This window comes from Ursus americanus, chromosome 13, assembly GCF_024610735.1.
Source record: "Ursus americanus isolate L20-20 chromosome 13, mUrsAme1.1.p, whole genome shotgun sequence".
Classification (NCBI taxonomy): Eukaryota; Metazoa; Chordata; class Mammalia; order Carnivora; family Ursidae; genus Ursus; species Ursus americanus.
The window spans coordinates 54,609,132-54,623,456 of NC_142139.1; the positions used below are offsets into that span (position 1 = coordinate 54,609,132).

The following is a 14,325-nucleotide window of genomic DNA, read 5'->3' on the forward strand; positions in this document are numbered from 1 at the left end:
AATCAAAACTTGAATGAGAAGACACTGATGCCGATACCAAGATAAAGCTGATGTCAAAATTAAATTATAAGGATTTTAAAGCATCTGTCATTAAAATATTTCAACAAGCAAATGCAAGTACTCATTTTTTTTAAGATTTATTTATTTTAGAGAGAGAGAGAGCACGAGTGGGAGGGGTAGAGGGAGAGGGAGAGAGAATCTCAAGCAGACTCTGCACTGAGTGGGGAGCCTGACAAGGGGCTGATCTCAGAACCCTGAGATCACGACCTAAGCCAAAACCAAGAGTCGAATGCTTAAGCAACTACACCACCCAGGTGCCCCGCAAATGCACATTCTTTTAAAATAAATAAAAAATAGAAAATCCCAGCAAAGACATAGAAGTTACAAAAATATGAAATTTGGAGTTATAGAAAGGAAAAATACAATGACAGAAATTTTTTAAATTTCTGGATGAGTTCAGTGGTAGAGTGGAGATAACATATGATGGAATCAGTGAACTTTACAACAAATCAATAGAATCTGCCAATCTGAATAACAGAAAGTAGACTGAAAAAGAAATAAAAGAGTTCTAGAGACCTGTGAGGCAATACAAAAAAGCCAACATTCATATAATTGGAGTCTCAGAGGAGAGGAAAACTGGGTGGGGCTGAAAATAAACTCAAAGAAATAATGGCTGAAAACTTCCCAAATTTAGAAAAAAACTACACTTATAGAATGAAAAAGGTAAGTAGACCCAAATTAAAAACAAACAAACAAACAAACATGCAAGCAAACATCATAATTAAATTTCTGGAAACTAAAGACAAAGAAAAAATCTTGACAGCAGACAGAGAAAAACAACACATAACCAATAGTGGAATACTAATTCAATTGACATTGGGTTTCTCATCTGAAAGCATGAAGGCCAGAAGTGACACACTTTTAAAGAATTGAAACTTTTAGAAACTTGCCAATCATAAATTCTATATCCATTGAAAATATTTTTTTAGAAATGAAAAGAAAATAGGGGCGCCTGGGTGGCACAGTCATTAAGCGCCTGCCTTCGGCTCAGGGCGTGATCCCGGCATTCTGGGATCGAGCCCCACATCAGGCTCCTCCGCTAAGAGCCTTCTTCCTCTCCCACTCCCCCTGCTTGTGTTCCCTCTCTTGCTGGCTGTCTCTCTGTGTCAAATAAATAAATAAAATCTTTAAAAAAAAAAAGAAATGAAGAGAAAATAAAAACTGTCCACTGAAAGAAAATGAAGGTAATTTTTACTAACAAACCTATCCTTCAAGAATAGGTAAAGGAAGTTCTTTAAACACAGGGTGAGAATTACAAAAGAAAGCTTGCACCTTCAAGAAGGAAAAAGAAAATGAGAATGGGTAAAAATAGGGTTAAATATAATATTCTTCTCATGAACTTCTTAAATCATATTTGATGATTAAAATAAAAATTGTGAAGTTCTGATGTGGTGTTCAATGTATGTTAAGATAATTGTATTCAAAAAGGAGGGAGAGTAAAGGGATCCAAGTAAAAGTAAGGCAGTAAAATTTGATACCAGTAGACTGTGATGAGTCATACAGGTATATTGCAACCACTACGAAAACTATACAAAGTGATATACTCAGAAACATTACAAATAAATCAAGATGGAATCCAAAAAGTTTTAGGTAATTCACAGGAAGGCAAGAAAAGAGAAACAGAATAAGAAACAGAAGAAACGTAAATATTAATAGCAGCTTTACTTGTAATAGCCAATAACTGGAAACAACCCAAATGTCCTTTAGTGGGCTGAACGGCTAAACAAACTGTGGTACAACCATACTGTGGAATACTATTCAGCAATAAAAAGGGACGCACTACTGATACATGTAACAACCTGGATTAATCTCAAGGGAACTATGCTGAGTGAAAAAAGACATACTCAAAAGGTTACAGACTGCATGACTCCATTTATATAGGTCTTGAAACAACAAAATTGCAAAAACAGGAAACAGCTAGAGGTTGGTGGAGGTTCAAATTGGGGGCAGGGGTGTCAATCAAATGGGACTCAGCAAGGGAGACGCAGGAGGGGGTGAGAGGGAAATGGTTGCAATAGTAAAAGAAAAGGAGAAGGTTCTTTGTGGTAACGGAACTGTTCTGTATCTTGACTATAATGGTAGAAACAAAACTACACATGCAATGAAATACACACAAATGAGCATGTAAAATTGATGAAATCTGAATAATGGGTCATGTTTATATCAATTTCCTGATTCTGATATTGTGCTATACAATAATTATGCAAAATGTTACCATTTGGGAAACTGTGTAAAGACTGTATAGGATCTCTCTGTATTATTTCTTTTTTTGTTGAGAATAATTGATATATTACTTTTAGGTATATAACATGTTTTGATATTTGTTTATTTTGTGAAATGATCACCACGATCAGTCTAGTTAACATCCATCACCACACATAATTACAATTTTTTTTTCTTGTGATAAAAACTTTTAAGATTTATTCTCTTAGCAACTTTCAAATATACAATACAGCATCATTAACTATAATCACCATGTTTTACATTGCATCCTAGGACTTATTTATTCTACAAGTGAAAGTTTGTACCTTTTTACCCCCTTTACCCATTTTGTCCACCCCCACCTCCCGCCTCTGGCAACCACAAATCTCTTCTCTGCTATGAGTTCAATTTTTGTTTTGTTTTATTTTATAGATTCCACATATAAGTGAGATCATATGATCTTTGTCTTTCCCTGACTTATTTGACTTAGCAGAATGCCCTCAATTTCCATTCACGTTGTGGCCAACGATAAGGTCTCATTCCTTTTTGTAGCTAAATCATATATATATATATATATATTTTTTTTTAATTTATCATTCAGCCATCAATGGACACAGGTTTCTTCCATGTCTTGCTTACTGTAAACAATGCTTCAGTGAATAGGGGGGTGCATATATCTTTTTGAGTAGTGTTTTCATTTCCTTCAAATAGATATTCTGAAGTGGGACTGCTGGATCATATGGTACTTCTATTTTTTATTTTCTGAGGGACTCCCATACTATTTTCCATAGTGGCTGCATCCTTCCCAAAATAATGCACAAGGATTCTTTTTTTCTCCACATCTCTGCCAACACTTGAATGAATAGTCATTCTAACAGGTGTGAAGTGATACCTCATTGTGGTGGTGTTTTCATTTCCCTGATGTTTAGTGAGCACTTTTTCATGTGTCTGTTGACCATTTGTATGTGTTCTTTGAATAAATGTCTATTCAGGTCCTCTGTCCATTTTAGTTGGATGATGATGATGATGATGATGAGGATGAGGATGATGATGATTATTATTTGTCGATGGTTTCCTTTGCCGTGCAGAAGCTTTTTAGTTTGACATAGTCCCACCTATTTATTTTGCTTTTGTTGCCTTTGCTTTGGGTGTCAAATCCAAAATAACATTGTCAACATTGGTGTCAAGGAACTTACCTAGTTTTCTTCAAGGATTTTTATGGATTCAGGTCTTATGTTCATGTCTTTAATCCATTTTGAATTAATTTTTGTGTATGGTATAAGATAGTGATCCAGTTTCATTCTTTTTCATATGGCTGTCCATTTTTCCCAACACCATTTGTTGAAGAGACGATCCCTTCACCACTGTATGTTCTTGGCTCCTTTGTCATATATTAATTAACCAGATATGCATGGGTATATTGTTTCTCTTTTTTTAAAATATGGGATGCTTCACAAATTTGCATGTCCTCCTTATATTGGGGCCATGCTAATCTTTTCTGTATCATTCCAATTTTAGTACATGCAGTGTTAAAGCAATCACAGTATATTATTTCTTATGCCAGCATCTGTATCTATAATTTTCTCAAAATACAAATTTTTAATAAATGGCTCTTCCAGAAGACCCTTTATAGGCCTAATGCCAATATGATTTTTTCCTCTCATAAGAAAAAGATAGGAATAAATTATGCTGGTAATAATGATTCTCCAGTAAATCTCACCAGGGTCTCTGTACATGCTTCTCAGAAAGAAAAATTTCACATTATTACAACAAATGGAACACAAAATGCTTTCAGAGTTCCTATATAAACTCTGTACATAAGTTGTTCCAAGCTACTTTTTTTTTTTTTTTTTTTTTTTTTTTTTTTTAGAGACAGCCAGCGAGAGAGGGAACACAAGCAGGGGGAGTGGGAGAGGAAGAAGCAGGCTCCTAGCAGAGGAGCCTGATGTGGGGCTCGATCCCATAACACCGGGATCACGCCCTGAGCCGAAGGCAGACGCTTAACCGCTGTGCCACCCAGGCGCCCCTGTTCCAAGCTACTTTTTAAAGTTGTTGCTAAAAGTCAAAAAGGAAGCAAAGGAAGCTGCCCATTAGACCCACCTCAAAGAGTGGGTTTCTCTTATTCTCCTTTAATAGAATACCAGATTATAGGAAATAACCTTATTCTACCTCTAAAAATTAGGAAATCAGGTTGGCTCAGTCACATGAAAAAAAAAATCTTCATGTCTCCATGAGACTTATAAAACCACAAGTAAGATGTGGAAACCAACATGACAATCTGTTAATACTGTGTTTCAGTGTTTTGAGTAGAGTTTAAGAGGTCAGTAGAAACCATTTTGGTTTCAAAGTATTTTGGGGTCTGGAAATTGTTGCAGTGCATGTTTTAAAATAATGTAAATGAGTTAGTCTGAAGAAACTATAGAGTCCCCTAACATGGCACACGCAATAATGCGTCAGTTCCAGGTAACCGAATATTCTTTTATCTCCAGACAAAATGAACCACAGGTGTTTTTCTAAGCCAATGTAATATATGTATAAATAATGTTATACAATATATCATCTTCAGTAAGACACCTGGATAGAAGGAGAGAGCAGTCCTTTTGCTCTGAGATTAAAATGTTCTGTTCAAGTTTAGGGTCTAAAATAAATTCCAAAACTGTGATCTGAGGCTTAGACTACGGAGGGAAAGTGACTAGACATAAACTATTTAGTATATATGTAAAATGCATATGTATATGCAAATGGATTGAAAGATATGTAGACTTTTCACAAAGAGACTAATGGAAAATTGGTTACACCCATTTTATTTCTTTGTGGTTTTTCAGTCACAATTAAAATCAAGCCAAATCACCAGCTATATTTTACCTTAAAGCATCACAGAATTTATGCCAAAACTCTCATTTATATTTTTTTAAAAAGTAATTCAAGTTTACTAGAAGGTGCCATTTTTAAAAACCATATATCTAAGTCATATAATCACATTTAAGTTAGAGAAAATATATTTCAACTTGATACTATAATAGTTTATTCTAGCCTTGATAGACCTTTAAAATTTATAACATCAAGGAGAAAAATGCTGAGAATGTAGTATTTGTTTAGGCCTCACAGAGTAAAAATTGTTCTTCAGCCACATACAAAATCTTTGCATTTTCTCAATCAGTCCACAAACTAGCTGAAACATAGACATTATTATTCAACTATATACAGAAGCCAAGATTCCAAAGATATTAAATAACTTGTCCAAGGGTACACATGAGAGAACATGGCAGGTTTGATCACAATTCTGACTCCAAAGTGTTTGCTCTTTCCACTTCACCATATATGTATTTCTGACAAAAAGTATGAGGATCACAAAATATGACTTGAAAAATGCCTGTGGCAATATTTTAAGTGGTCTGGATAGTCTTTTACTTTTAAACTGCCTTAAGTTTTTCAAAAAAGGTGTCACTTAACTGTTCAAATGCTAAGACCACGTTGTCGTCTTCATTTTCACATAGTTCACGCAAGGAAACACTATAAATGGAAATACACACACACAGAGCACATGTTAGTGAGAGTCAGCATTGTAAGAAGGACTTCCCCAGGCAGAAAGAATTAAGTAATTCCCACTAGATGACGAAATGTTAGCAAAATATTAAGAATACTGATAAGAAATATATTTATCGGAAAAAATATATAAAAAACAAAACAAAATAAAGATAACAAATCAATTTCCATGCAGCTCCTCTTCATGTCAATTACCAAAAGGATTTTAAAGGCCACCAAATTCCACGTAACCTTATCCCTTCTCCCTTCAATAGTGCAACACAAAGTCCCTTTCTTCTCACCATGCATCTCCTTGGAGGCTATTTTGTGGTTTTTTTGGTTACTGTGTCCAGTATATACTGAAATCCACAAGCAACTACCTCTATGAAGAGCAAAATATTACTTCCTTTACCTAGATCCGTAGAGAATTTTTAAAAACAGGGTATAATAAACAGAATAGTGGCTTTTATTTGTGTTCTAATCCAAAGAAATCTAGGACTATGTTAGTTTACATAGCAAAGAGAATTAAGGTTGCAGACAGAACTGAACCTGCTGATCAACTGACTTTGTGATAGAAAATTATCCTGGATTATCTGAGTGGGCCTGGTACAGTCTCAAAGATTTTTGCGAGAGGAGGTAGGAGACGTTTCATCTCAGAGAAATGCAATGTAAGACCTTCCCCACCGTTGCTGGCCTTGAAGTTGGAAGAGGACCATAAGCAAAATAATGCCAGCAGCATCTAGAAGCTGGAAAAGACAATAAAGCAGATTGTCCTAAAGTCTCCAGAACGAAATGAGCTTTGCCAACATCTGATTTTAACCCAGTTAGACCCGTTTTGGACTTCAGGCTTCCAGAACTGTAAGATAATAAATTTGTGTTGGTTTAAACCACTAAGTTTGTGGTAAATTGCTATAGCAGCAACAAGAAATGAATATGCAAGTGAAAAGAAAGGAAAGAGGAAATCTAAGAACAGAGCAGTGCAGCTGGGCTGATAAGTATTGACCACGATCAGGATCTGACATTTTATCAGCCTTTCCTAATTCCTTATCTACCTTGGTTGCATTAGAGTTCCAGAATTTTTCCTAGTGTCTTCACTGACCTACCACAAAGAATGACCAGATCTCTATCTATAACACTGAATATACTCCTAGTCACGGACCTATAATTATGACACTGACCGTTTCCTCTTGAATTATTTCCCACAGATATTTTGTGACACATATAAATTCTAACTCACTATTTTTGGTTCTTAGTCCTCCTCAAAATTCATCCTCACTTCTATGTTTCTTATGTATAGTTAACTAAAATAGAAACCTCATTATCATCACCAACTACATGAACTTTATTGACAGATTTCTATAAATTCTATCCCGTAAATATTTCTCTAAATACTCTTTTCCATAATTACTTCTGTTTCCTTAATTTAGACCCACACTCACTCTTAACCTGCATGGCTCTTACAGCCTTTGAGTCTCCATCACATATATAAACCATACACATTTTTGTCACACAAATAAACCATAGACCCATATCATACTCATGCCTATACATTGTCTACACATTATCCAGAATATTAAGCCCAACTCCATCATATGAGAATTAAGACCCTTTCCAATACAGACCCAAATTGCCTTTAAAGCTGCTTTAAGCAACTCAGTATCTTCCCCCATCCCTATCACAACTCCCATATTCCCCATACCACCAGAGTGAGATTGAAGCCTATCCCTGACATATCAGACCCTTTCTCATTTCTCTACTTGGAAAACACTATTTCCTCTACCCCACCCCTTAAGATCCTTTAAGACTTAGTGAAACATTTACTTCATTTGAAAATTCTTCTCTGAATCCAAGGTTGCCACATTATTCTCATCCTAGCACTTATTGACTTTGTAATAGCTACAAATCCGTTTCCTCACACTGCACTGTAAGATTATGTTTAAAGCAGGGATAGATTTACTGATTCTCTATATCTCAAATGCTTAGAAGTATGTCTCAAAACAATAATATTTCAATACTTTTCAGATGAATGAACGATATTTCTAGGACCAGATTTTGAGATGGCTCCAAAGTCTCTGGGGTTTCTTGGGACACTCTTGAATAACTATGAGCCCCTCAAGAAATACACTATCTAGAGATACTCAAGAAACTATCTAGAGCAGTTCCCTCTGCTCTAGCGTCCCCATAGTTTCATTGCCTGTATAAAACATCCAAATAGGTCTGATTAATCTCAAATCAAAAAATTAAAAGTCAATGACCTGATTAGCAAGAACGTCATGAAGAGATTCGTGGCAAATTGCATGTATGCATGTATGTGAAGATATATAACTTTTAAAGTAAGTGATAGAAAAGGGAAATCCCATAAAGTATTGAAGTGTGTGCAGACTGGAGGCTTTAGGAAGATATATGTTTAACCAGGCAACACTAGATGGGCCTAAAGATGGACCTTCTAATAAAGTCTTAGGATGGGTGCATCCATATAAAGTTTGTTGTTTGGGTCCCCACTGAGCTCTGCTAAAGATGAAAACAGGAAGCCAATATGAGAGACCAGAGTTAGATAAAGCCTGGGAAAAAAGCACTATATAAAGCAAGAGAGTCCAGATTATGCAAGTTGATATAAACCAGGGACCTGATGGAGCCCTAAGGGGCCTTCTCAAGTATCATGTATCTGACAAACACTGGTTGTGAAACTGAGAATACTAGGATCTAGGAATTCTTGAGGCTTTAGAATATTATCCTGTTGTTATTCAGTGCCTGAGGCTGAGGCTCTGGTCTGAATAAAACCTTATGTCAAATGGGCTTTGGAATTAATTCTGTTATGGAACCAATGCAACAGGGTGTTGAAAAGAAGCTCTGCAAAGTGTTTGGAGAGTTGAAATGTGTGACGCCTAAGAAGCTCAATGGCATTTTTAACTATGAGGTCAATATTTTTCAAATTACCATTACATTTTTAGAAAATCTGCAATCAATATCTAAAATATATAACATACCTGATAGATTTAATGGTGAGTGCAAAATCTTTCAACAACTGATAAGCAGCTCCTTCATTTATCCTATACAAAATATAATTTTGAAAATTAATAGTATAAAAACATTAAAGAACTTATTTCATACTGAAATACTGGATTTGTCAATAACAAATTACTTTTGTCTGTCAAGACATATTTACCAGAAACATTTCGCCACAAATCCTAGATGATGATTCAATCAACAGAAATGATGATTATTAATTCAAAAGTCATAAGCATCACAACCACACATAATCAATACACACAGGAGACTGACCATCTCAGGAGAAAACTAAAATAGGAAAGTTAAGCTCAGGAGAGTGAACGGGAGCTGGAAATCAAAAGGAAAGAATCAAATGAATTATTTATTAATGTCATAGCTTAATTCACAATAATGAGTCATATTTTTAAAAATGATCAGAAATACATCGAAAAGGGAAGATGATGGTGGAGTAGAAAGACCCAAGGCTTGCCTCATCCCATAAACACAACTAGATAACTATCAAAACATCCTAAATACCCCAGAAATCAACCTGAAGACTGATGGAACTGAAGATAGACAAGAAACCACATTGAAGAAGATAGGAAGTGCAGAGATGTGGTTTGGGAGAGAACTGGATCATGACCATTGCAGTCAGGTGGGAGCCATGGAGGTGGAGCAGGGCAAGAGACAGTCTAGCACACAGTGGAGCATAAAGGGAAGATGATTCCCCATAGCAACTGGCTTGGAAAATGAGAGGGGCAAAATTTCATGAATTCTTGCAACCAATGAGGCTTAAAGTCTGTAATTTTAAAGGTCAGTGGTTTTGGCTCAGATATAGCCCAGGGGCATTCGGGCTGCTTTTGGAGAAAAGGCAAGGCAAACAACCCACAGATGTATGGTGTGGAAACAGCAATTTGAAGAGTGCCTGTGGCATACGGTGGGGAGGTTATTTGCTCTTCTCAGAGCATTTCCCAGATAGCAGTGTTCACAAGAAACCCCTCTGTGAACAAAAAAAACTGTCCAGCACCACTTCCCTCCCTCACCCCTCAGCATAAGCACAGGGCTACCTGCAGGAACCAGTACCACACCAACACTCACTGCCTATCTTGCTTATGCCAAGCTTGGTACCTGCCATACTCTGGGGGAACCACCCTTCTGGGTCATGCTTGCTTCAATCCCAGCACTGTGGGCCCCTTTCCTGAGAAGACCAGCCCAAACCCCACCCACACTGCATCTCTCAACACAGGAGTTCTACATAAGGCTATTACCCTCAAAAACAGGAGACAGACAAAATGAGAAGACAGGGGATTTGTCCCAAATGAAAAAACAGGATAAGGCCATGTCCAGAAATCTAAGTGAAACAGAGAATTTAAAGCAACGATCATAAAGATACTCACTGGACTTAAGAATGGAAGACATGAGTGAGAACCTTAACACAGAGATAAGGAATAACATAGCAGAGATAAAGGGCTCAATAAATGAAATGACAAACACACTTCATGGAATGAACAGCAGGATGGAAAAGCAGAGGAACAAATTAATGACCTAGAAAACATAGTAATAGAAAGTAATCAAGCTGAGCAACAGAGAAAAAAAGAATTATACAAAGTAAGAACAGACTTAGAGAACTCAGTGACTATCAAATGTAATAACATTTACATTATAGGGGCGCCTAGGTGGCTCAGTCAGTTAAGTGTCTGCCTTAGGCTCAGCTCATGATCTCAGGGTCCTGGGATCAAGCCCCATGTCAGGCTCCCTACTCAGTGGAGAGTCTGCTTCTCCCTCTCCCTCTGCCCCTTTCCCCTACTTGTGCTCTCTCTCTCTAAATAAAATCATTAAAAAAACAAAAAACCAAAACAAAACGAAACAAAAAATTCATATTATAAAAGTCCCAGAAGAAGAAGAGAAAGAAAAGGGGACAGAAAATTTATTTAAAGAAGTAATAGCTGAAAACTTCCCTAACAGGGGAAGGAAAAAGATACTCAGATCCAGGAGGCACAGAGAACTCCAACAAAATCAATGAAAGCAGATCCACACCAAGATATAATTAAAACGGCAAGCTATAGTGATAAAGAAAAAAAATTAAAAGCAGCAGGACAAAATAAGGCAGTGACATACGAGGGAAACTCCATAAGGCTATCAGGGGCTTTTTCGGCAGAAATTATCCAAGCAAAAAGAAAGTGGCGTGACATATTCAAAGTGCTGAATGGGAAAAATCTGCAGCCAAGAATAGTCTATCCAGCAAGTCTATCATTCAGAATAGAAGAATAAAGAGTTTCCCGGACAAACAAAAATTCAAGCAGTTCATGACCACTACACCAGCCCTCCAAGAAATATAGTCCCCAAGAGGGGGACTCTTCGAGTGGAAATGAGAGACCAAAAGTGACAGCATGAAGATGGGAAACACAAAAGCAGTAAAAATCTTTTTTTTTTTTTTTTGGTAAAATACCAGCCAAGGAACTCACAAAATAATAGTATGTAAAATAAGACACCATATGTCTAGAACATGGGGAGGAGAGGAGTAAAGAATGGGTTCAAATCTAAACGACCATCAGCTTGATAGAGACTGCGGTATGCAGAAGGTGTAACCTAACGGTAACCAAAAATCAAAAACCACTAATAAATATGCAAGGAATAAAGAGAAAGAAATCCAAACATGTCACTAAAGAAAACCAGCAAACCATGAAAGAGAGAAAGACAAGAAAGGATCAGAGAAAATCTTCAGAAACAACCACAAAACAAGTAATAAAATAGCAATATATGCATATCCATCAATAATTACATTGTATGTAAATGGACTAAACACTTGAATCAAAAGATACAGGGTGACAGAATGGATTTTTAAAAAGACTCATCTGTATGCTGCCTATAAGAGCATTTTAGCCCTGAAGGCGTCTACAAATTTAAAGTGAGGGGATAAACATTTATCATGCAAATGGTTGTCAAAAGAAAGCCAGACTAGCAATACTTACATTGGACAAACCAGACTTTAAAGCAAAGACTGTAACAAGAGACAAAGAAGGGCACTATATAGTCATAAAGAGGAAAATCTAACAAGAAGATGTAACAATTGTGAATATTTATGCACCCAACATGGGAGCACCTAAATACATAAAACAGTTAATAACAAACATAAAGGAACTAATTGATAATAACACAATAATATTAGGGGACTTTAACATCCCCCTTACATCAATGGGCAGATGATCTAAACAGAAAATCAACAAAAGAAACAGTGGCTTTGAATGACACACTGGACCAGACGAACTAAACAGATATATTCAGAACATCCCACCTTAAAACAGCAGAATACATATTCTTTTCAAGTACACATGGAACATTCTCCAGAATAGATCACATATTAGCCCACAAAACAAGCCTCAAAAATTCAAAAAGATCAAAATCATACCATACATCTTTTCTGACCACAACCCTAAGAAAATAGAAGTCAATCACAAGAAAAATTCTGGAAGAACCACAAATACATGGATGGAAGTTAGGAAATCAAAGAATAAATTAAAAAATACATGGAAACAAATGAAAATGAAATCACAATGGTCCAAAACCTTTGGGATGCAGCAAAAGTGGTTCTAAGAGGGAAGTTTATAGCAATACACTTCCAACTCAATATGTAAGAAAACTCTCAAATAAAAACCTAACCTTACACCCAAAAGAGTTAGAAAAAGAACAAACAAAAGCTAAAACCAGCAGAAGGAAAGGAAATAATGAAGATTAGAGCAGAAATAAATGTTACAGAAACTAGAAACAAACAAGCAAACAAAAACAATAGAACAGATCAATGTAACCAGAAGGTGGCTCTTTGAAAAAATCAATAAAACTGATAAACCTCTAATCATAAATGAAAGGGGAGAAATAACTACCAACACCAATAGAAATACAAACAATTTTAAGAGAATATTATGAAAAAATATATGTCAACAAATTAGACAACCTGGAAGAAATGATTAAATTCCTAGAAACATAAAACCTACCAAAACTGAAACAGGAAGAAATAGAAAATTTGGACAGACTGAATACCAGTAAAGAAATTGAATGAGTAATCAAAAAACTCCCAAGAAACAAAAGTCCAAGACCAGATGGCTTCACAGGCAAACTGTACCAAACACTTAAAGAAGAGTTAATACCTATTCTTCTCAAACTATTCCAGAACAGAAGAGGAAGGAAAACTTCCAAATTCATTCTACGAGGCCAGCATTATCCTGACACCAAAACCAGAGAAAGACACCACAAAAAAAAAGAGAACTACAGGCCAATATCTCTGATGAACATAGATGCAAATATCTTCAACAAAATACTAGCAAACCAAATTCAACAATACATTAAAAAATCATTTACCATAATCAAGTGGGATTTATTCCTGGGTTGCAAGGGTGGTTCAATATTCACAAAGCAACCAATATGATACGTCACATAAATAAAAGAAAGGAGAAGAACCATATGATCATTTCAATAGATTCAGAAAAAAACATTTGATAAAGTACAACATCCATTCATGACAAAAACCCTCAACAAAGCAGGTTCAGAGGGAACACACCTCAAAATAATAAAGGCTGTATATGAAAAACCCACAGCTAATATTATCCTCAGTGAGCACAAACTGAGAGCTTTCCCCCTAAGGTCAGGAAAAAGAAAAGGATGTCCATTCTCACCACTCTTCTTCAACATAGTACTGGAAGTCCTACCCACAGCAATCAGACAACAAAAACAAAAGGCATCTAAATTGGTAAGAAAGAAGTAAAACTCACTATTTGCAGATGATATGATACCATATATAGAAAACCAGAAAGACATCACTAAAAATCTGCTAGAACTGATAAATGAGTTCAGTAAAGTCACAGGATACAAAATCAATATACAGAAATCCATTGCATTTCTACACACCAATAATGAAGCAGCAGAAAGAGAAATTAAGGAATCAATCCCATTTACAATTGCACCAAAACCAAAAGATACCTAGGAATAAACCTAACTGAAAGGGTGAAAGATCTATACCCTGAAAACTATAAAATGCTGATGAAAGAAATGAAAGATGACACAAAGAAATGGAAAGACATTCCATGCTCATAGATTAGTAGAACAAATATTGTTAAAATATTTATACTACACAAAGCAATCTACAGACTCAATGCAATCCCTATCAAAATACCACCAGCATTTTTCACAGAGCTACAACAATCTTAAAATTTGCATGGAACCACAAAGGACCCTGAATAGCCAAAGCAACCTTGGAAAAGCAAAGCAAACCTGGAGGCATCACAATTCCAGACTTCAAGTTATATTACAAAGCTGTAATGATTAAGACAGTGAAGTACTGGCATAAAATAGACCTACAGATCAATAGAACAGAATATAAAACCCAGCAATAAGCCCACAATTATATGATCGATTAATCTTTGACAAAGCAGGAAAGAATATCCAATAGAAAAAAGACAGTCTTTTCAACAAATGATGTTGGGAAAACTGGACAGGAACATGAAAAAGAATGAAACTGGAAGGAGTGCCTGGGTGGCTCGATCAGATAAGCTGTTG

The 14,325-nt window shown here is 36.0% G+C and overlaps 1 protein-coding gene and 1 non-coding gene across 5 annotated transcripts in view; both read right to left on the reverse strand.

The window, feature by feature from the left end:
- Positions 1-3,697: 3,697 nt before the first annotated feature.
- LOC123793416 (U6 spliceosomal RNA) lies at positions 3,698-3,804 on the reverse strand. Its single transcript, XR_006779952.1, has one exon. It is a non-coding gene; the product is annotated as a U6 spliceosomal RNA (small nuclear RNA).
- A 1,246-nt stretch (positions 3,805-5,050) lies between these two features.
- The window catches only part of LOC123793167 (putative ATP-dependent RNA helicase DDX60), a 102,366-nt gene continuing 93,091 nt past the window's right edge, over positions 5,051-14,325 (reverse strand). For 3 of the 4 annotated variants that reach the window (XM_087866568.1, XM_087866566.1, XM_087866567.1), the window contains 2 exons: positions 8,775-8,837; positions 5,051-5,775 (listed from right to left, as the gene is read on the reverse strand). In XM_087866568.1, coding sequence (XP_087722694.1) covers positions 5,676-5,775; positions 8,775-8,837 — 163 coding nt within the window. In that variant the 3' untranslated portion in view covers positions 5,051-5,675. The remainder of the gene's footprint in view (positions 5,776-8,774; positions 8,838-14,325) is intronic. The other variant, XR_015726517.1, reaches the window with a different exon arrangement.